General features: G+C 40.0%; 1 protein-coding gene across 3 annotated transcripts; it reads right to left on the minus strand.

Moving 5' to 3' along the window:
- Nucleotides 1-701: 701 nt before the first annotated feature.
- efl1 (elongation factor like GTPase 1) lies at nt 702-19,935 on the minus strand. 3 transcript variants are annotated; one of them, XR_009130410.1, is made up of 24 exons: nt 19,517-19,935; nt 19,209-19,276; nt 18,930-19,014; nt 18,509-18,642; nt 17,601-17,738; nt 17,208-17,419; nt 16,081-16,204; nt 15,732-15,811; nt 15,520-15,656; nt 15,327-15,449; nt 13,568-13,667; nt 11,986-12,119; nt 11,576-11,739; nt 10,407-10,542; nt 10,095-10,226; nt 9,862-10,009; nt 7,427-7,556; nt 6,172-6,301; nt 5,778-5,982; nt 4,512-5,017; nt 4,234-4,418; nt 2,136-2,666; nt 1,288-1,332; nt 702-1,225 (listed from the first exon to the last, which is right to left on the minus strand). XR_009130410.1 is itself a non-coding variant. In XM_058078525.1 (22 exons), exons 1-22 carry the CDS (start codon nt 19,605-19,607, stop codon nt 2,478-2,480), a joined length of 3,348 nt encoding a protein of 1,115 aa, XP_057934508.1. In that variant the 5' UTR covers nt 19,608-19,935; the 3' UTR covers nt 2,059-2,477. The 3 variants fall into 3 exon arrangements, 2 of the variants coding, with proteins under 2 accessions (XP_057934508.1, XP_057934507.1); XM_058078525.1 differs by lacking the exons at nt 702-1,225; nt 1,288-1,332 and having other exon boundaries at nt 2,059-2,666; nt 6,172-6,298; XM_058078524.1 differs by lacking the exons at nt 702-1,225; nt 1,288-1,332 and having other exon boundaries at nt 2,069-2,666.
- Between the last annotated feature and the right edge of the window lie 827 nt (nt 19,936-20,762).

Below are 20,762 nucleotides of genomic sequence, written 5' to 3' on the forward strand. Positions count from 1 at the left end.
ACAATACAAGCAGTTGATGTTTGCTAAATACAAGGATGAAGAGTCTTGAACCAGTCATGATGTGCTATATATATCACTATATTGACACTTACTATGGTACACATTATGTCATTGGATGCTCATATCACCTCTTACTTTGGTATGTGACAAAATAAAAATAAAAATAAATAAAAAACTTGAACTATATTAGGAAAGCAGGAAGTGAACAAATGTAACAGTTACTGATTGTAAAAATACCAGATGGATTAATAAGCTTTGCTTCTTCCTACACCTTTTGGACATGTGGAACTGGGAACTGATTATGGGATGCACTCAATTGTAATTTGATGCATGTTCAAATGAAATAAAACCATTACCAAGTAAAAAAAGGTAACTTTTCCAGTCATAAAATTTATGTGAAAATCTTGCCTCATTCTCATGGACCCAATCTCATGACTTAAAGACTAGAAAGGATAGCTTACTCTTAGACGAGTAAGAGTATTTCAGGTAGCAACATGGTAGCCTCAAAACAACTGTCAAATGACCTGAAAGCAAAGATTGTTGATTGATACAAAAAGCGAGCTAAGAGATTTCCACTAAAATGTAATGCTGAGTAACGAGATGTTTGAAGAGATTCAAAAGTAATTTCAAGAGTGGTTTTATCTTTTATTGTCATTGTTGCCCGTACATAGCATACAACAGTAGTCTGCATCGTCTCTCCATTATAGTCGATGCTCCCCTTCACCGTCTTCACAAGGCTTTGTCTTGTATCCTCCAAGCAGCGACTCCTTTTCCGCAAAATGTTTGCACTCGACCTTCACGCAAGCATCGTGGACTGGATGGATCTCCATGCAGTCCACATAGATGCTGCCGGTGCTATCGAAATCAGCCACAGAGTCACAGCTGGACTCACTGTCAAGGAATTCATCCCACCATCTAATTTTGTTGTTGTCTCCCTCGTCATCTTCATCATCTTCACTCGACCCCCTGCTGGACCCTCCAGTGAGGTCCTCTGATGGAACTTCTGTGTTGTCTTCCATGGTGACAACGTTATTGTTGGTAGGGGTGCTGCTGGATTGCTGGATTGTGAGCTGCTGCAAAAGCTGCCTCCTTCCACCAAAGAAGCCGTCCACCAATCCCACATCCACCAGGAAGCCGATGGGCTCCAAAACTCCATTCACAACCGGATTGACTGGTGGTGCGTCTCCATTGATAATTAATCTTGGATAGGGGTTCAACTGCGGGCCTGCAATATTCCATCATAACTACTTCATATTCATGAAGATGAAGTATTTGACAACAACTTACCCTCTGCAAAATTGTTGCTTCTGTCACCTCTTCCATCCATTTTGACTGAAATGTGAAAACAAGAGATTGGATGAATTTATGGCAACACAAGATTTCTGATTGATTATATTAATCTGCATGGGATTTGAATTCAATAAATGTAACTTCACTAAATGAATACAATTTAACACGACATCATCATGGAATGAAGCAATAGGCTTATCGGCTTACAGGCTAACTTCGGAGAAAGCGTCCGGTGAAACTGTGGATTGCCTGTTTCCCAAAGCAGAAATAGTTTCTTACATGTTGCAAATACTGCTGCATGGTCGGCAAAATGAAATCGATGTGAATGAGGCGATCTCACGGTCCTTGGGAGTGATGTCGTTACTCTTCGTTCTTTGATGATGTCACTACAACGCGTGTTCAGAAGCGTATTTTTTGTTTTTCGTAGTTGTTACGATGTCATTGTTTTGTCATGTCTTTGTGATTCATTGGTTGGAATTGGGTGGAGGGGTACAAGTTCATGTTAGGGTGAGGGCCCATGTCGGGTGTGTGTATCATTAAGTTGTTTACTTATGCTGGAGAAGGGCATGGCTTGGATTAGGATTACATTTGGGGTTATGGTTAGAGTTAAGAAGGTTGGGGCATGCATGTAGCTTTAAAGTGTTTACTTATGCTTGAGTAGGATAGGGAAAACCCTTGTGCGAGGTTTGAAACCGTTGGTGAAATAGACAGAAGTCTGAAGTCAACAATCATCTTGCCACCGTTGTTCAGTAGAGATGGAGAACAGGTCTCCAAGATGATTATGCTTTATGTGAGGGCTCAGAGTTAAGCAGGGAGATGTCTAATGTAAATAAACTGTCACGAACCTGGTGGTTTTAGTCCGAAGGCTCATGTTGCACCTCCCAGAGGGAAGTTGAACAAGCAGTCCATATGCTGGATGGTTTTCACCACCTTCTGTACCGCCTTCCAGTTGGTGACAGAGCAGTTTCTAAATGTAACCACTGGTGAGGATTCTCTTGATGGTGCAGTGATACTCAATGACGAGGGACTCCATCCAATGTTCATTTATTGTTTGATATTAAATACATGACTCCAATAAGCGTTCATTAAAAAGATCTGGTTGCATTGCAGCATTTGAGATGAGTTCTTGAGTTCTTGCCGGATGGACATAGAGTGATCCGGTGTGTCCGAAAGATCATTTTATATGTTTATTTGTTCTTGCTGAGGGTTCGTTGTTTTTCTGCATGTTCAACTATCTTTTCCTCCACAAACAGGCCCTTTCGGCGGCGGACAGCGTTCATGTATTTCAGCGCCTGGTTGGTGGAGTCGGCCTTCTCTCCAAAGTGCAAGTATTCTTCCTCGGTGGTCGGAACCCAGTAAGGATCACTGCTGATCACCTGAGAGAAAGAAATCATCAATGACAATGTTTATGGTGAGTTTAATAAGTTTTAGTCCAACTTTCAGTTAGTTCAACCGTGTACTTTCTTACCACTGAGACTAAAACCTGCGTTACAAGCTGGCACATGAGGGTAGCACGGGATTTTGACAAGAAACTACAACGCTCGATTTTGAAAGTTCTGATGACTGCACACACAGAAGACATTTTCACGAAATAGTGACAAACTGAGCAGCAGTTGGAGGTTTTATTTACAGGAAACCACGGACGTTGATGCAGCAGAGGGAGATTACAAGAAATGGACTCCGTTTAATGTGACATGACGTAGATACACCTGAACGGTTCTATATGTTCCTTGTTCAGTGGTTTGGATGACGTATACTTTCCTCTTTGGTTTAAGTTTAGCAGCTGGCGATGACATGGGCTGAAACTAAACCACGAGGTTCATGCAAACAACAATGCCAATACCATTACCATTTATTTTCATAACTTATTTCAAGCCAAACAAAGCCAATGCCGCAATGCATTTCTTTCTAGTCTTCTCACATTATTAACTGAAAACTTGAATGAAAAACACGTTTGCCCACCTCTGTTGGGCCCCTCCAGGCGCATCCGCTGCCTTCTGAACAGCAGATGCAGCCGGCCCCCTCTTCTGTGCCCTTGGCATCCCGGAGAGGAAACAGCACTTGTACGTCCTTGTCCGTCACACGTCATCCGTAGCCCAACAAAGCCCCCAACGAATATTCTTACATTGCTACATAGTGTTTGTATACTCCCAAATCCGTACTGAGGCGGTACTCGTCCCCAAATTTTGCCCACACTTGCAAGTACAGCGGTAGTACAAACTCCTATACTGATATATTTAGGCTCAATATTCATTCAGTGAGTTTCTACTGCTTATCTTCACAAGGGTTGTGGGGGTACTGGAGACCATCCCAGCTGTCTTGGGGCGAGAGGCGGGGTACACCCTGGACTGGTGGCCAGCCAATCACAGGGAACATATAGACAAACAACCATTCACACTCACATTCATACCTATGGACAATTTGGAGTCGCCAATTAACCTAGCATGTTTTTGGAATGTGGGAGGAAACCGGAGTACCCGGAGAAAACCCACGCATGCACGGGGAGAACATGCAAACTCCACACAGAGATGGCCGAGGGTGGAATTGAACCCTTGTCTCCTAGCTGTGAGGTCTGCGCGCTAACCACTCGACCGCCTTGCAAAAATATATTCACTAATATGCTGTTTCGTGGTTGGATACGACCTACAGTATTATATTATTAGTCTATTGAAGCAATTTTTTGGACTAAATTAAAAATTTAAGCATAAAAATAGCATAATGAAGTAAAATAAAAATATAAGGCATTCAGAAGGGACATGCTAAGATGACGACATGTTGTATTCTCCTGTGTGCTAACCACTCAGCGGCTTTGCAGCTTGGTGGCATTCCAAATAAATAAAACTAAAACACAGCAGGCCAAGTATGGATTTGTTGTGGTACAATAAGTCACACAGATCACTCACACTGCACGTGAATGAATCGGCGGACTAGCCGGTTAAATACCTCCCAATGGCTGAAGACCAGTTGCGGACTGGCCAATCCACTGGTCCTCTTGCGGATTTCGTCTGCAAATCCAAAACTCTCAGCAACAGGAAGAACAGCCTTGATGATGAACATGTCCGTCCCTTCCTTCATTTCTTCATGGAGGACGCGTCCCTCTCGTTTTCCGAGCACACCGTATACTCGGCCTGTGAGATGAACACAAAAAGTGTCAACATTTGGTGAGAATCATGGTGTTATTCAACCCCCACAGACATTCAGCAAAGTGAGCAACAACTTACCCAGAACGTCAGCAGTGGCCATGATTTCACATGTATACATGGCGGCCATAAGTCTCTGGGGTTGTGCCTGGAAAGCATGGCGGCATGCCTCCTTCATGGCAGCAATCAGCTGACCTGACACCGGCCCGTAGCGGTCAGCAGAGGAAGCCTCTTGCCGGCACTTGCCTTGACTCTGCGCTGATGCATCAGTGTTCTCCGGTGCTTTGCTAGCTCCCAAAGCTTCTCCGGATGTAGCAATTTCTTCTGCACTATTGTGCTGATTTGGGAAGTTTGAAGACTGGATATCCCATCTCTCAATGGAGAAGCAGACCCCCATCAGGGGCTCTTCACACATCGGCCCTGACAGCGTTGCGAGCTGAAAGCCGCTCACGATGCTGTTGTCCAACTCCCTTATGAGCCGTGCCTGAGCCTCCACTTCGCCCGATTTATCCTCCCTGCACAGACACTGCCACAGAGAAGGTCGCTGGTAGCCCTCCACATTGTTCAGTAGAATGTTTGGGCCACACCTTCACGCAGCGACAAGAGACATTTTTAATATTTTGCCAACACAACTACTTAGCATAGCTTTCAAAAACAACACAGCTATTCTTCGTGAGTGTTCAAATGTCTCCTATACGGTTTTATGCTGGACTTCTAACACATCAAGTCCTAAAGTTAACGTTTTTAACATCATTTAGCCCTCTAAATATAATCAACTTTACAATTGTATTACCCAATAGAGAATAATAACAATATTTAAAACACAAATAAGATTTGTGCTCAAGTGTGTTGCTGTAAATGTGTTCCAGTGCGAGGGGCAATGATTGGGGGGGTGGACAGGAAGTGAAGTCGGAGGTTCAGAGTTGAGTTAGGTGTGGGTTACGGCCAATAACAGCGTTAACGTGTTAGGGGTTATTGTGCCTGTTGTGAAATCATTCAACCCTGCAATAAAAGCCTGTTGTTCCAGCAATCAAGTCTGATGCAACATTACAGTAACATTACTGACACCTTGTGGCCAGTGTAGAATACTACATATCAGCAAAACATCTTTATATGCGTCTTTTATTTCCATTTAATACATTTCAGGGAAATAGATTTACATTTGGGGAAATAATGTAAAATACCATGAAAAGCTGTGAAATTTTAGGCATGGAGTGGCGGGAGATTACTGTATAGGAGACATTTTGGAGTGACTGTCATGTGACCTCAGCAAGATATGTTTAAGCTTGAGCATGGAAGCAGTGGAAGCTTAAATAAAAAAAATAAATAAAATGACCCGTGCCAAACCTGCGAGGTCCAAAGGCCCAGATATAGTCCACAGCATTCCTCCACTTCCTCCCTTGCAGCATGCTACCCAGCTGGGCCTTGAGATCAGCGATGGCTTCCAAGGTCCTGACGCTGATATCTACATTCCTCCCCTCCTTCAAGGACATATTGACTTGTTCCAGAGTCCGAATCAGCGCTGAGCTATCCTCCAAAAGACGACTGACCTCTGAAAGGACGTGGCATTGATAAGGAAGACTGATCTTTTGTTGTGGTCTTCAGTGCACTTTGCATTGTTCCAGATGTACTTTTTCATTGTAGCTATAATCACATTCACATTTTAACATATTCTTACATATTAAAACAACTTTACTTCAAATGAGTGAACGCTATGGAAAGCAAACCGGTACTATCTTACCAGGAGGCAAGGGGATTGCCCGGACGCTGACAGTGGCCAGTTTGTTGGGAGTGATGAGCGTGACCAAACCACTGGTATCCACATGAAGTGTCTCTGAAGAAAAGCCATGAGACCCTTCCTCCTTTACCTGCTATGTATATAACACATAGGATTATCACTGTTATGTTCGAGAACTTCATTTCAACGTAAAGAGACAGAATGTGACATATATATTCTATATACTCAAATATAATATATCATTATGGGCTGTTCAGTATTGGCATTATTACAGATATTATCTGTAATCTGATATTATATATATCAGATATCAGATATTACTGATATACTGATATTGTCCAGCACTTCATTATGGATAGGATATAAGCAGCAGCTGTCGCGTGATGACTGATGCTTCTTTTACTGTGATGCCACTGAATGCATATTCTATCCTACCCCTCATCCGTTTCACACCAGTTGCAGTGCATTTGTTCACCTCCTGTATTCCCAAAGTACTCTTGCCTAGAACCTAGGAAAGTGGTAAGGCAATACAGCCATATAATGCAATGATAGTCAAGGCATGGACAATGGTATGACGATCAAACACAACTAACATATTTCCTCAACATACTGGCTTTAATCATTCTTTAATGTGATGACCCTGACTTACATTGTTATTACATTGTTTCCCTTACACTACTCAATTTCAGTACCATTTACAATAATTGAAACACCGGTGTCTCTTCCCCTGTTACTGAAGATCATGAAGTTTGTTTTTTCAACATTTAATGATCATTTATGACATCAAACCACATTTAGATTTTGTTTAATTCTTATTTAACCACATTTAAACACCTTTCCCGCCATAAAATAGTAGTATAGTAGTATCATCTCTCTCAACAAAATAGTCATTAAAAAAACATAACCAGCTACAGCTAAGTTAAAAACATGTTTGCCTACTATCAACAAATAAGACTTGTAAGTAAGTCGTAAAAAAAAAAATCACAAAAACAAATCTAATTGAATACTGCTGGCAATGATACCATTTAGAAAGCTGCACATTTATATGTGGCACAAACATGCATAGAAGAGTAAAGTGCAAAGTATTGAACTTTGGACTAAAACAATCAGTGAAATTATAAAACTGGCCACATCGTGCATGAACACAGCAAGACCAAAACTAGAGAATACACCAAATTGTATCGTCGTATCGTAACAGTAAGGAATGAGACATGGCTGACTGCTGCTGTGCACGATAGCGACAAGAAGGTTCACTCACCTGGTGAATGATGGCAACTTTTTGCTGCTTGCCAAGATCTTCATTCACCATGTCCACTTTGGGAGGGCGCACCACTGTTTCTCGGAATGGAATAATGGGCTTTGATGCGCTGATCTCGATTTTAGCAAACCTGTAAAAAAAAAAAAAAAACAGGACTCTTGTTACGGATATGCTTACTGTTTGCAATTATTACGTTATATTTTGATAAACTGTGCACCCGGTGCATAAAACATAAGATCTTTGTCACTTTAGTCAGTTATCGGTCCTGTAATGGTAAACGTCAGGATAGTGGTGTTGGATGAAGAGGGGTCTGAGAACACACCCCTGTGGTGCTCCAGTGTTGAAGATGGGAGGTATAATGGTAGGGCAAACACCATGTTGGATATTTCTCTCACCAATATTTCCATTTAAAACACTTTTTGTAGAATATATTATTTTTCGGAAGCACATTTATTTAAAATAACATTTTATAATGTGTGGTAAACTTTTAATATTGTTTTATAGCCACTGTACAACAACTCAATGTGAGAAGATGAGAAGCATTCACACATACGTCACATATGTCATTCTGCAACAAAATAATTCTATTCTCATTCTAAAACATTTAGCTCATTCAAGACACCGAAAATTCATAATTTCCAAGAAATTTCACATTTTTCAAACACAATGCCCTTTGATTTTTAGAATTATTACAAATGTCTCAAACCATTCAAAAAAAAAATTAAAAACCCTCATTAAAAACATTCCTGTGCATTTTTCCACATTTCTCAAACCATTCCAGCATCAAAACATTCAGCATAATCATTTCCCACATCCCTCAAATTTGTACTTTTCCTATAACTACACATTCTCCATTCAACGGCATTTCCATTCAGCTTCAGTCTCCGACACAAATTGCCTTCTTTAGTTGTTGTAATGTGATTGGATCACTAATTCAGCTGCTGCTTGTCTGGCTAGCTTAAAGGCTTTATTGAGCTTCACAGACGCGTCCTTGCTGACCTCAAGGTCACTAGGTCATTCTTACAAAAGAACTGTTTGTCTGCAGACAGGGATTAGGCAGCATAAACTCAAACTAACACAAGCGGTGAGTCCCAATTTGCTCTTGGATGGAATATTTTGTCATTCTTATGACAATGGATCCTAACTTTATTAAAACTAGCATGTTGGCCACACAGTCAGGAGATCGGGAAGATCTGGGTTTGAATCTACGCTTGGGCATCTCTGTGTGGAGTTTGCATGTTCTCCTCATGCGTGTGGGGGTGGGATTTTTCCATGTACTCCGGTTTCCTCCCACATTCCAAAAACATACATGTTAGCTTGATTGCCGACTCCAAATTGTCCATAGGTATGAATGTGAGTGTGAATGGTTGTTTGTCTATATGTGCCCTGGGATTGGCTGGCCACCAGTCCAGGGTGTACCCCGCCTCTCACACAAAGTCAGCTGGGATAGGCTCCAGCATACCCGAGCATCCCTAATGAGTACAAGCAGTATAGAAAATGTATGGATGGAATACAGTGTGTTAAGTATATGCATTCCAGGGCATTGGGAGGGAAAAATCTGCAGTATGCAGTGCTGCAGTATGAGTTACATAATAAGTGATACAATTATAACAGCTACACATTTCTAATATGGCAACATTAACTGACTAATTGGAAATAAGGGAGATAGAGAGGTCAGGTAGAGAGAGAGAGGTCACAGTGGAAGAGCTGCAATCTTTAGGCTTGTTAAGAGTGCTGACCTCAACTGACAGGCAATAGGGTCAACTTAGGAGACATCAGCCTTCCTGATCCTGCAGTCAGCCTTGAATCCATACAGTACACCCAGCCACCCTGTGACCTCGGCAGACCTTCAGACTCTTCCTGTCCTCCATTGTCGTGTTTGTGTATCTGGTTTGACTCTAAACATCGCAGTGGTATCTTCCTTGTCTTGTTACCATTGCGGACAAAAATAAATTGCAACTTGTTGTTGGAAAGATGAATAAGAATAAATCATTAAAAAAATAATAATTGAATTAACCTAGAATCTCACAGATACATATATATTTAAGTTTTGTTTGCATGAAGTTAGCGAAGACTTTTGTCGTAAAAAGTTGTGAAGTATGTCTAAACTGAGAACATGCAAACTCCACACACAGATGGCCGAGGGTGGAATTGAACTCGGGTCTCCTAGCTGTAAGGTCAGGAGCAGGGCTGCAAGCCAGTGCGCAAAGAAAATATTTAAATAAAAAAAAATTAATAAAAAATAAAATAAAATAAAATAAAATAAAATAAAATAAAATAAAATAAAATAAAATAAAATAAAATAAAATAAAATAAAATAAAATAAAATAAAATAAAATAAAATAAAATAAAATAAAATAAAATAAAATAAAAAATTGTAGCAGGGCTAATTTCCAATCAATAAGTTGTGAATGCAATGTGAATAAGACACTGACCGGTCCTTGAGGTCATCAAGGCAGCGTTGGAGATGAACCTCTCCCGCCGTAACCAAAACATGTTCCCCCGTCTCCTGAATTAGCACTTCAGCACAGGGGTCTGCCTGGTTCAACAACCGCATCCCACGCACCAGCTTTGGCATTTCACCTTATGCATACAGAAAAAGAACAAATAAAAAAGGGAGCCAAAAAAAACATGACAAAAAAGTGTGTGTGTTCTTTGAAAGACTTACTTGGGTGTTTTGGTTCTATCGCTACTCGTACAATTGGCGAGGCTTCAAAGTTTAGTGGGGTGAAGGGCGGACAAGCTGGCGAGGTGGAAAGGGTCGCTGACTTCAAAACGAACTCCTCTAAACCTTTAATGCCTAGAAAGGGATGAACACAATCCCAAGTTCAGTAGTCAGCAATAAAAACTAAAAGCACATGCAATAAAAGAAACTATTTTTTTCCAATTTGTTTAAAAAAAAAGTTGATTCAGTGTTTGTCCGGGCTTTGCAGCTGTGCTATCGGCATCATTCAACAGGCAATAAAGAGTTCTACTGTACCCAGCACATTGCCGGAAGGCACCTCCTCTTGCTCTTCCAGTTCTCTGCCCATCAGCAGGTAGACGTTTTCAATGGAGCAACAGGACAGATGAGGAACCTCAGGCAAGCCATCAGAAGCACTGCATCCTTCTGGCAGCTGGGAAGCACAACATAAGCAGCAAGTTGAGGGGCCTTGGTAAGTTAATGAAATATCATTAGGAGCAAGACTAAAATGATTGAATGAGTGTCAATTCAATTAACGGATGATAATGTAAGAGACAGTATTTTCCCCAAGAAAACAGTCAAAAAACAAATGACAAATTATTATATGGGTGGATCTTGGCAACAGCATATAAAAAGTATATTTTTGAAGCTTTCCGTGGAATCTAAGCTGAGAGAAATAGCACAATATATTAATAAACAATGAGTAATACCTTGTTTATGGTTAAATGATAAATGACTGCGATGTATGAATTTCAGCAAAGTAGAATTATCCTATTTATAAATTGTATATTTCCACACTTATAGCATAGAAAACCTCTTTACGACCTCCTTGATACACTTTTTAACATCATCAGAGACCTCTAGACATGAAATAACACCCCTATAGTCACCTTTACACGATTAGCCAGTCTAGTAGACATAATTACACTTATGTCTTATGTTTTATTTAGACATAAAACATACAAGATATGAATAAGACTCATGCTCATGAGTGTTGCTGTAAATGTGCTCCGTTGCTAGGGGAGCTGAGTGGGGGGGGGGTGGACAGGAAGTGACATTGGGCGTTCCAGATTTTGTGTATGTTAATAAAGTTTCTGCTGGTTTGTATGGAAGAAAACGGCAGTGACAAGCACCTTCCGGGGGGGGTATGGGGGTGTAGAATATATATATTATATATTATATATATATATTTTACTCTTATAATTATAACAGTCCACCTTGAATTATTTGTGTAATTTTATCTGTAAAAGTGTCATACTATTAGCTGTATGCTGTAAATATTTGTAAATAAATAAATAAATGTCCTTTTTTCAGAGCACTTTAAACATCAAACCACATCAAACTACAAAATTTAATTTTACAGTTTTGTTGTTGTTGTTGTTTTTTTTACTGAATAAGATTTTATGTTCCATCTCATAATTCTTCAATTAACATTATGAAGAGAAATATTTTCTAAGAAGGCTTACCATGGTCAGACCCTGTGCAGGATCATATTTTGGTCCAAGTATGAATATTCTTTGTCCTTTCTTTACCACCCCGCTGTACACCCTGGCAAATGCGATGAAGGTCTCCCTTTTCTCCTCTGCCTCGCCCGGTGTGGACTCTTCCAGAACTCCAGTTTGCGTTTCATCTGTTAAAACCAAAAAAATAATTGCCTTTAAATCTTTTCCCAGTCGGTTCAACCTAACCTTACGATCTAGAGGTGAGTTTCCTGACAGGACCCACGCTTTCAGTCCTGCACTAATACTCAATAATGCCCCCTGCTGCTCAAATTAAACACAAACGCAACTGTCCTATCGATGGTATACAATTTAAGTACATACTACATTCATACTATACTACAGTATGAATGCTGCTCCCCGCCAATCTATCTCACCCTTGGTGGGTTCTTCTGGCCGACCCTGGAGTGACTTGTCTTGTTGGTCTTGTGGTCCTGATGCTGCCATCCTCTCAGCGTGTCTTTTTCTTGCCACTTCTCTGCGCTGAGCAATCTCTTCCTGAGTCAGTGGCCTACATTTTGACAAAAACAAACAAACAAGGTTGCATCAAAGAAGGAAAAAAGCTAATGTATTGCTATAGCAACTAGTAATGCATGGCTGCAGACGACCACCGTTCCCACTCATCAGAGAGGTAACAGCATGCTTGTCATGGCAAAAATAACTCATGGCAAAACACCAACGAGGTGTCCATGTTGATGTCGCTGCCACATCCTGTCTTGTCAACAATCACATCTTCAATGACAGTAAAAGTCATCTGAGATGTTCATTTATCCAGATCAGCCATCATTTGTTTTATGCGTGTAATAATAATTGTGGCTGCACGCCGGTCGAGTGGTTAGTGCGCAGACCTCCCAGCTAGGAGACCAGGGTTCAATCACACTCTCGGCCATCTCTGTGTGGAGTTTGCATGTTCTCCCCGTGCATGCGTGGGTTTTCTCTGGGGACTCCGGTTTCCTCCCACATTCCAAAAACATGCTAGGTTAATTAGCGACTCCAAATTGTCCATAGGTATGAATGTGAGTGTGAATGGTTGTTTGTCTATATGTGCCCTGTGATTGGCTGGCCACCAGTCCAGGGTGTACCCTGCCTCTCGCCGGAAGACAGCTGGGATAGGCTCCAGCACCCCCCACGCTTATCTATATATAATACTATAATTGTAAAACTACAAAACATTGATTGCAACTGGACTGTTCAGGTTGTTTTAGTCCGGGCTCACAATGAATCCATTGTGGCCGCCGGAAGCAAAAGTCCCTACTGTAGGCTCACACTAGCTCAGAAAGAAAAAAACCTAACTTTTTTTCCCAGACGCGAGTGGCACTTTGCGGCAAGCCGGACTGGATCAGGATTAAGTGCGAGCCCAGTGTGAGAAGACGTTTCACCTCACATCCGAGCAAGATTCATTCATTCATTCATTCATCAGTTCATGCTCAAGACAAGGTGGGACACACATCATCAGACTAGATGGGGCAGCTCTAGTCTGAGAGCCAATCTATTTATCCTTTAAAGGAGGATACAAAAATGTTAATGCTGTTAATGTTAATGTTAATGCTAATGTTAGACATTTTGGGATAAAAATACATTAAGAACACAGTTGCACTCATGCAGTGTATTAATAATATGACAGGGCGAGTGCCACGTTGTGTGCTAACTGTAGTAACAAATACATTATGTATTTGGTTTGGTTTTCAAAGAAGAAGGGAAACAGATCTGTGGCATTTGTAATCATGTTTAGTGTTTTTATTGTTTGAATGGCTTGTTTAGGATTTTTTATGTTCTCTTTCTGCATCATACATTTTGTAATGTTGGATCAGATCCAGTTCATAAGTCAATGACGCAAAATTTTGGTGTAAAATTAACCCCCCCCCCCAAAAAGAGATTCCACTCTAGTTAATTTTGAAGCTTCATTTCAATCTGTTTTCAAAAGGTAAATTAGAGCAAAGTAGAAAAATTCATACTCACTTTTGTCTGTTCTGAGGCAAGGCCGTTGTGTCCACGGCAAACATCTTGGATACAAAAACTATGACTGGAGCGTTTTCATTGCTGGAGCATTGGAGAAATGCTGAAGGAAAAACACATAAACAGGAAAAAGATCACAAACTATGTGGTCGCTAGGAGAGAAAATACACATTTTGGCCCACAGCTTTAACCTTACCCCAAGTGCAATGTGTTGCCATGGTAACTGCTAGGCAATGCTTGAACCCATATACATGTGCTATACATCCATGTAAAGGCAACGTCAGCTAAACAACAACACCAGTTTTATAAGAACAGAATTCAAACCACAAGCACTTAGCAAGTAAAAATGTAAAATGAACAATCAAACAGTCCGTTACCAGCATAAATCATTGTCAGCCCGTGTTTTTATCCTTATCTAAAAAACTATTATCTAAATTATTTGTACAAATTACTGTTTACGCTGTACATTGTTGTCATATTTGATGTCATTTATTCTCCACATTATTATTATTTATTATTATATACAGGAGCCAGGCAACGACATTTCGTTGCCAATTTCACTGCTGTGTATTTGTGCAATGACAATAAAGGAAGTACATCTATCTATGTATATCTATCTATTGGTATAGTACAGGAATATAATTATTATTAATGCGTGGAGAGAGTGGAGGACAATTGTCAACATACGCTTTGGTAGCCATTGTTCACGAAAAGTACACAGGAAGCTAAATAGCTAGTCAAGAAGCGCTGTGGTTGCTCACGCTCAGGAAAACACTGCTCCCTAGCTTTCTGGTAGAGAACTGCAAGTTCTACCAGAATAAAGACAGTGTCAGAGTGGTGGTTACTATGTGACAAGAAAAATACAGTGGATCGGAGCTTGATGACTTGGAACAGGTTGTTGACATGAAAAGGGTGGATTCAAACAGGCCCCGTTGTACTAGTAATCACAGCAACATTATTATTATTATTAACATTGTTACGCCAATCGAACTACACGTTGGCCACGTTGTGCGCCAACTGTAGTAACAGTTTGAAAAAACAACTAAAAACCCACCTCTTTAAATCTGTTTTTAATGTCTAACTTTTTATACCTGACTGCTGTGCCCCACTTTTACCCATGTTTTAGCTGTGTATAAACGAATGAATGTTGTATTTTCATGTATTTTTTACTCTGTTTACTTGCTTTTACTCAACTCCATTCAACTTCATTTTTGAAAAGCGCTATACAAATAAAATGCATTATTATTATTATTATTAATGACAGGTTGGTACATATAGGCTGCACGGTGGAAGAGTGGTCTGCTATATGATATATTTAAATGAAATGGCTGATCCCAACAACCAGTAATTCATTCATTCATTCATTTTCTGCCGCTTATCCTCACGAGGGTCGCGGGGGTGCTGGAGCCTATCCCAGCTGTCTTTGGGCGAGAGGCGGGGTACACCCTGGACTGGTGGCCAGCCAATCACAGGGCACATATAGACAAACAACCATTCACACTCACATTCATACCTATGGACAATTTGGAGTGGCCAATTAACCTAGCATGTTTTTGGAATGTGGGAGGAAACCGGAGTACCTGGAGAAAACCCACGCATGCACGGGGAGAACATGCAAACTCCACACAGAGATGGCCGAGGGTGGAATTGAACTCGGGGATCCTAGGTGTGAGGTCTGCGCGCTAACCACTCGACCGTCGTGCAGCCACAACCAGTAATTTACAAAAAAAGCATAATAAAAAAGGCACATAATCACACATACCGTTTTTTAATTCCTGTGTCCTCTCCGGCAATGTATCAAACCTCCGCACTCCTACACTCATCAGCTTCTCCACCCTCTCTGCTGCTATGTCCAACGGACTGGGAAGCTTGCGACATACCATGGCTGCAGCATCAAAGGAAAACACTCACTGATATGACAAACACATGAAAATGGAGAAGAAGAAAGAGCATACAGAGGACAGCGTGAGACACGGGTAACCACTGGCTGCATATCGCAGACAGAAGAACTTTGGGGTCGGAGTGACGAGAATCCCTGGCTGTCACCTTCACCCCGAGTGATGCCACCACCTTCTCAACTTTCTCCTTGTCTCTGTTCGTGAAAGGGAGTCATTGAGGTGCACGCATGGATGGCATGGATTACCGCAAAACATGTTTTTGTACGCACCTCCGGGTAACGACTGCATCGTATAAACTCCAAATGTTATCCAGTACGAGCTGCACAAAGACAGGCTTCTTGCCTTTGGCCTGGAAAATGGAGATAGAAAGTAAATAAGGAGACGTGAGAGTGGTGGAGAACATCAATACATCTCATCCATGCATCTATCCTTTATCTGTACTTTAGGGACAGGAGTTTGAGCAAGAACGGCCAGACTTTCCCGTCCCCATGCACCTCCTCCAGTTCACCCACTGGGATACTGAGGCATTCTGATGCAGGATATGAAACGCATGTGTTGATGTATACGTACATGTAAAATGAATGCATGTACGTATGAAATGAATGCTAGTGATGTTACCTGAGCTCCCTTCATGATCTTCTTAGCTTTTGCATTGAGGTAGAAATCTCCCCAGAGGGTTTTGAGAAGCACACCTGCATTAATGCCCATCTTCTGGCTGTAGATGTGGGCAAAGTGTTGGATGCTGCCAAAACACATTAGTGCACTTCATGAGTGAGAACTTTCCATTCAAACTGACAAAAGACAACATCTAACATCTAAAGCCAATACAAGTTTAAAAAAGTATTTATGTGTTAGTATGAGTGGACTACTCTTTCATTCATGGAGAATGATGTAAAACATTGGAACCGAGTCCTGTAAACTAACTCACCGGGAACTGTAACTCTCTAACTGCATAGCAGCGGCTCAGAGAAGACAAAGGCTTTGATACAAAGATGAACAGCCAAAAAATATTTATTTGATCAGTTTTTTGTCATTCGCTGTGCTACTTTTTAACATTTATGAACACTTTCTAACTGTATAATTCAATAAAAAAACAGAAAAAAATCTGCAGTAATTTTACGACAATAAATTCTAAATATGAAGAAGGAAAAAAGTCTACTTACTGTATTTAATGAAGACACAGATAAATGACAGGAGAGGATGATATCCATCCATCCATCCTTTTTCTATACCACTTACCACTAGGGCCGCAGTGGTATGCTGGAGCCTATCCCAGATGACTTTGGGCGACACCCTGTTTTTTGTAATCTCCTTGATTATTTACACACACGCACAAGCACACATTCTAAAAACGTTTTTATGATGTTCGGGGTGTCCCTGAACGCCTCTAGAGTTCTTGTAATGAGAATGAGGAAGTATTCGTTGGAGATACATACAACATACGGAATTGTACTGCTGTTTGTCTTCGGGCCAGAATGAAGTGATAAAACTGTGCTTCCGTCTGCCGTCATAACAAAGACGTGTGCTTGTTTTGGTGCGCATGCTTTAATTACACAAAAAAATGTAATGTAATTAATTAAATAAAGTAGTTACCGCTGATAACACGTTATTTACTTAGTTTTGACAGTATAAGTATATTAATAATATCATAAAATACATTAATATATTCTAAACATATATTATATAAATAATATAGTTATTACATTAATTACTTCTTTTTTTTTTCTTTTAACCCAAAGTCTTACCTCAAGCCCCATCCATCGATGGCACTGGCAAAGACTACGTTCCCTTGGTCAGGTGAGAAGTAGAGATGAGAGTCATCGGCTTCCTCGAGCCCTGCACTCCAGTCATACACTTGATCTTCCGTCTGGGTCTCACTCCCTTCCTCTTCTTTGGTTTTCTCTGCTTGCTCCTCCAACACTTTGGATGTGAACAAGCTTCCTGTCACTGCATTCACCTGCAACACACACACAGACTATTACACCCCCATACACATGTTCAGTTCGTGCAATATGTGTATTATCAGAATTAACGTTGAAAAAAAAAAGCATTACAACAAGCAAATAGCATTGATTGAATTGAATGGCCCCAGAGCTGCTGCTGCTGAGGGGGTATGCATTTCAATGCTAGCTGGTCACCTGTTCCAGGATCTTCTGTAAGTGGCCATAAGCTTCCTGAGGGGTGAGCTTCAACTCCAAGATAAGTCGGTCAATTTTATTAATGACCAGAACCGGCCTGATGTTCTCCAACCATGCTTGTCGCAGGACAACCTGGGTCTTTCCAGAAAAAAGAGACAATGCCACAATTTAGACTTTGAATCACGGACATAATCATTCTTGTTTTGGAAGCAGCGTCAAAGGGATTCTATTCTTAAAGGTTTATAATGTACATTTTAGCTAAATGTACAAGACCTAAGTTTAAATAATTGAAAAAGAAACCTGCTGGAAAAAAAGCTGTAGTTTTACAAAAAATAAAGTTACAATATAAGGAGAAACATATTCTAACAAGAAAATAAGTTTAAATTTTATGAGAATAAACTTGAGGAAAAATTATGTCATTTTAGAAGTGTAGAAAAAATACTTTTGAAAAAATGTCATAATATTAATAAACGACAAATGGATGGATGGAAGTAATGTTTTTACAGAAAAAATTATAAAGATTATTTAAGAAGAAAGTTAAAATATTTGGAAATGTTATTTTATAAACCCAGCAAACATTTTAAAAAATTGTAAAAACTGAAGATAATGACTGAAGTTCATCCTAATAATGCACTTTTTTATTACCTATGCTAATATCACAGTTTTTTTTCTTGAAACTTCCCAGCATATTACAAAATTTTAGCGTGACCCTTGCATCCTTTCATTTCACGATAAAGCATGAGGTATAGACATTTTTACACACAAAAAATTGGACTTGGATTTTAGGGTTTTGGGTGACTTTGGTCCGCTGTGTTACTACATTATGTCAAAATGAAAAAAATTATTGAACAGTCACAAACAATAGGACAATAATAAATATAAAAGGAAACCCTGAGCATAAAACTTACCTGTGGACATACTCCCTCCACAGCATCAACAACAACAATGGCACCATCACACAGACGCACAGCAGTGGAGACCTCAGACGAGAAGTCAACGTGACCGGGAGAGTCTATCAAATTCAGCAAGTAATCTTCATCACCTGAGAGGACAAAAAAAATTATGACAATAACAGCCAATCTCCTCTTTGCCGTTACAGTACATTGACTAATATTTAAATTTGATGGACAATCTGACACATTAAAATGAGAAACACGTTAAAAAAATGTAAGAAATCAGGAAGGGACAAATACTTGTTTCACACCACTGTGCGTGTACATATGTGTGTGTGTGTGTGTACAGTACAGTTTATTCATAAGATGTTGTAATATGGCTTAAATATTCTACACTGCCCACTCGGGGTCAACACACAACCATAAAAGATCATACCTTCTCTATAGTGCAAAGAGATGGCGCTAGACTTCATTGTAATTCCTCTGATCTGCTCATCCTCTCTGCTGTCCAAATACCTGAGCTGGAAGATGAGCACATCCAAACATGACGTGAAACAGTACATCAACGTAGGATGAGCTACAGAAAGTATGACAACGTGATCCGGAGAATACAAAATAGTCACACACTGAAATAAATGTATGTTATGTTAAAAAATAGACTGCTTACAATCAATAATTCCACATGGTCAGTGCACACTTGCAAACAAAAACATACCTTCCCTGCCAGCCTACTGGATATAATACCATTGCTGGCCACTAAGCAATCCGCCAGAGTGGTTTTGCCTGAGGAGACACACCAATGAGAAGAAATATTACATACTATGTAAAGGTATTGGCAGAAAATGAAATGATGTGCGGGACATACGTATATAATAAAAATATACAGTTTTTTTCAGCTTTTGGTTATTAATTGTGTTTCCTTTATGCGTCTGAACGAGGGGTGTGGCAGTAGTAAAAGTGGTAGTCAAACATGTGTCAGTTTGGTATTAGATACAGTATCCAGGTGTTGTTAGTGGAACTCACCGTGGTCAACATGTGCCAGGATGCAAAGGTTCCTAATGTTAGCAGGATTTTTCTGTAGTGAAGTGATCTTATCCAGGCTGGTGTGTACCATGGTGAAGACAGTTCACGCAATGGCAAAGTTTACGATGTTGTCACAGCAAATACACAACTTGTAGCATCACTATTAGCAAAAACAGAGGTATTGACAGACTGTCAACAACGACAGTTAATGCTAACCCGGTGGCTAGTTTGCTAGCTCACTAATGGAACTACAATGAATCGGGGAGAGGTATTAAAACACTAATTGGAATATATCCACACAACAATAGCACTTTTGTGTATCACACAACTACTTCTGATGAAGTGAAAGAGCTGAAGAAAATGTAAATATCATCAATTCACGTGGAACGCAACAACTCATGCTGTACTTCCGACCGGAAAACGTCATACTACGTTTTCAATGCCCATTGGATGACAGTTTTGTTGCCTTCATAACAATATGAAAAACAAAACAGCAACTACGGTTTTGTTTTTTTTAAACGAGTTAAAACTAGTTATTTAGTAGTTTCATTAATTGATTACTAAATCTTTGTTTTAAATATGAAATGACCTATTTTCTCTTTGTCCGACAGCGTGAGTTGGCGGAAAAGGCCGGAAACTTTTCTATTTGACAGTGAATGCAGCACCATATACACGCGAGTCAGGTCAGGTAGTGTTGCCAGATGTACAATCAAGCTATAACTATAGCTATTCACAAACAGGATACAATGCACCATTAGGTTGTGCATGCATTTTACAGGTGGGTCGCTGTTATGCTAGTGGCAGCCCCTCACCCGCCAACAGTGCTGTTATTTAATTTATATTTAATGTAATAGTAAAACTACATCATGAAGTAAGTAGTTTTACTACGCCGACGAGCGTCAAATCGGTAAGTATGATGATTTTTCATAAAAATGCACTCATTTTTAGACTGTGGGAGGATATTGTATTTCCCATCTGGCAACACAGCTACTGGGTGACTAGAATGATGACTATTCAAAACGTGGTTTTAGTGCTTGCTTAGTGTACTGTATACCCTACATTTATTGATACAAAGGATCTGTTAAAATGTTTTTTAAGTTGTTTTGTTGGTGATTTTCTTCTTGATTATCCAAATCAAGCAATAATTTGGAAATAGTGAACTAAGTCTTCATGAACAATTTCTGTTTTTATTTTATTTTCATGTATGATATTGCTATTCATATATTGCTATAACAGTAGAAAGACA

Source organism: Doryrhamphus excisus, chromosome 7, assembly GCF_030265055.1.
Source record: "Doryrhamphus excisus isolate RoL2022-K1 chromosome 7, RoL_Dexc_1.0, whole genome shotgun sequence".
NCBI classification, from domain to species: Eukaryota; Metazoa; Chordata; class Actinopteri; order Syngnathiformes; family Syngnathidae; genus Doryrhamphus; species Doryrhamphus excisus.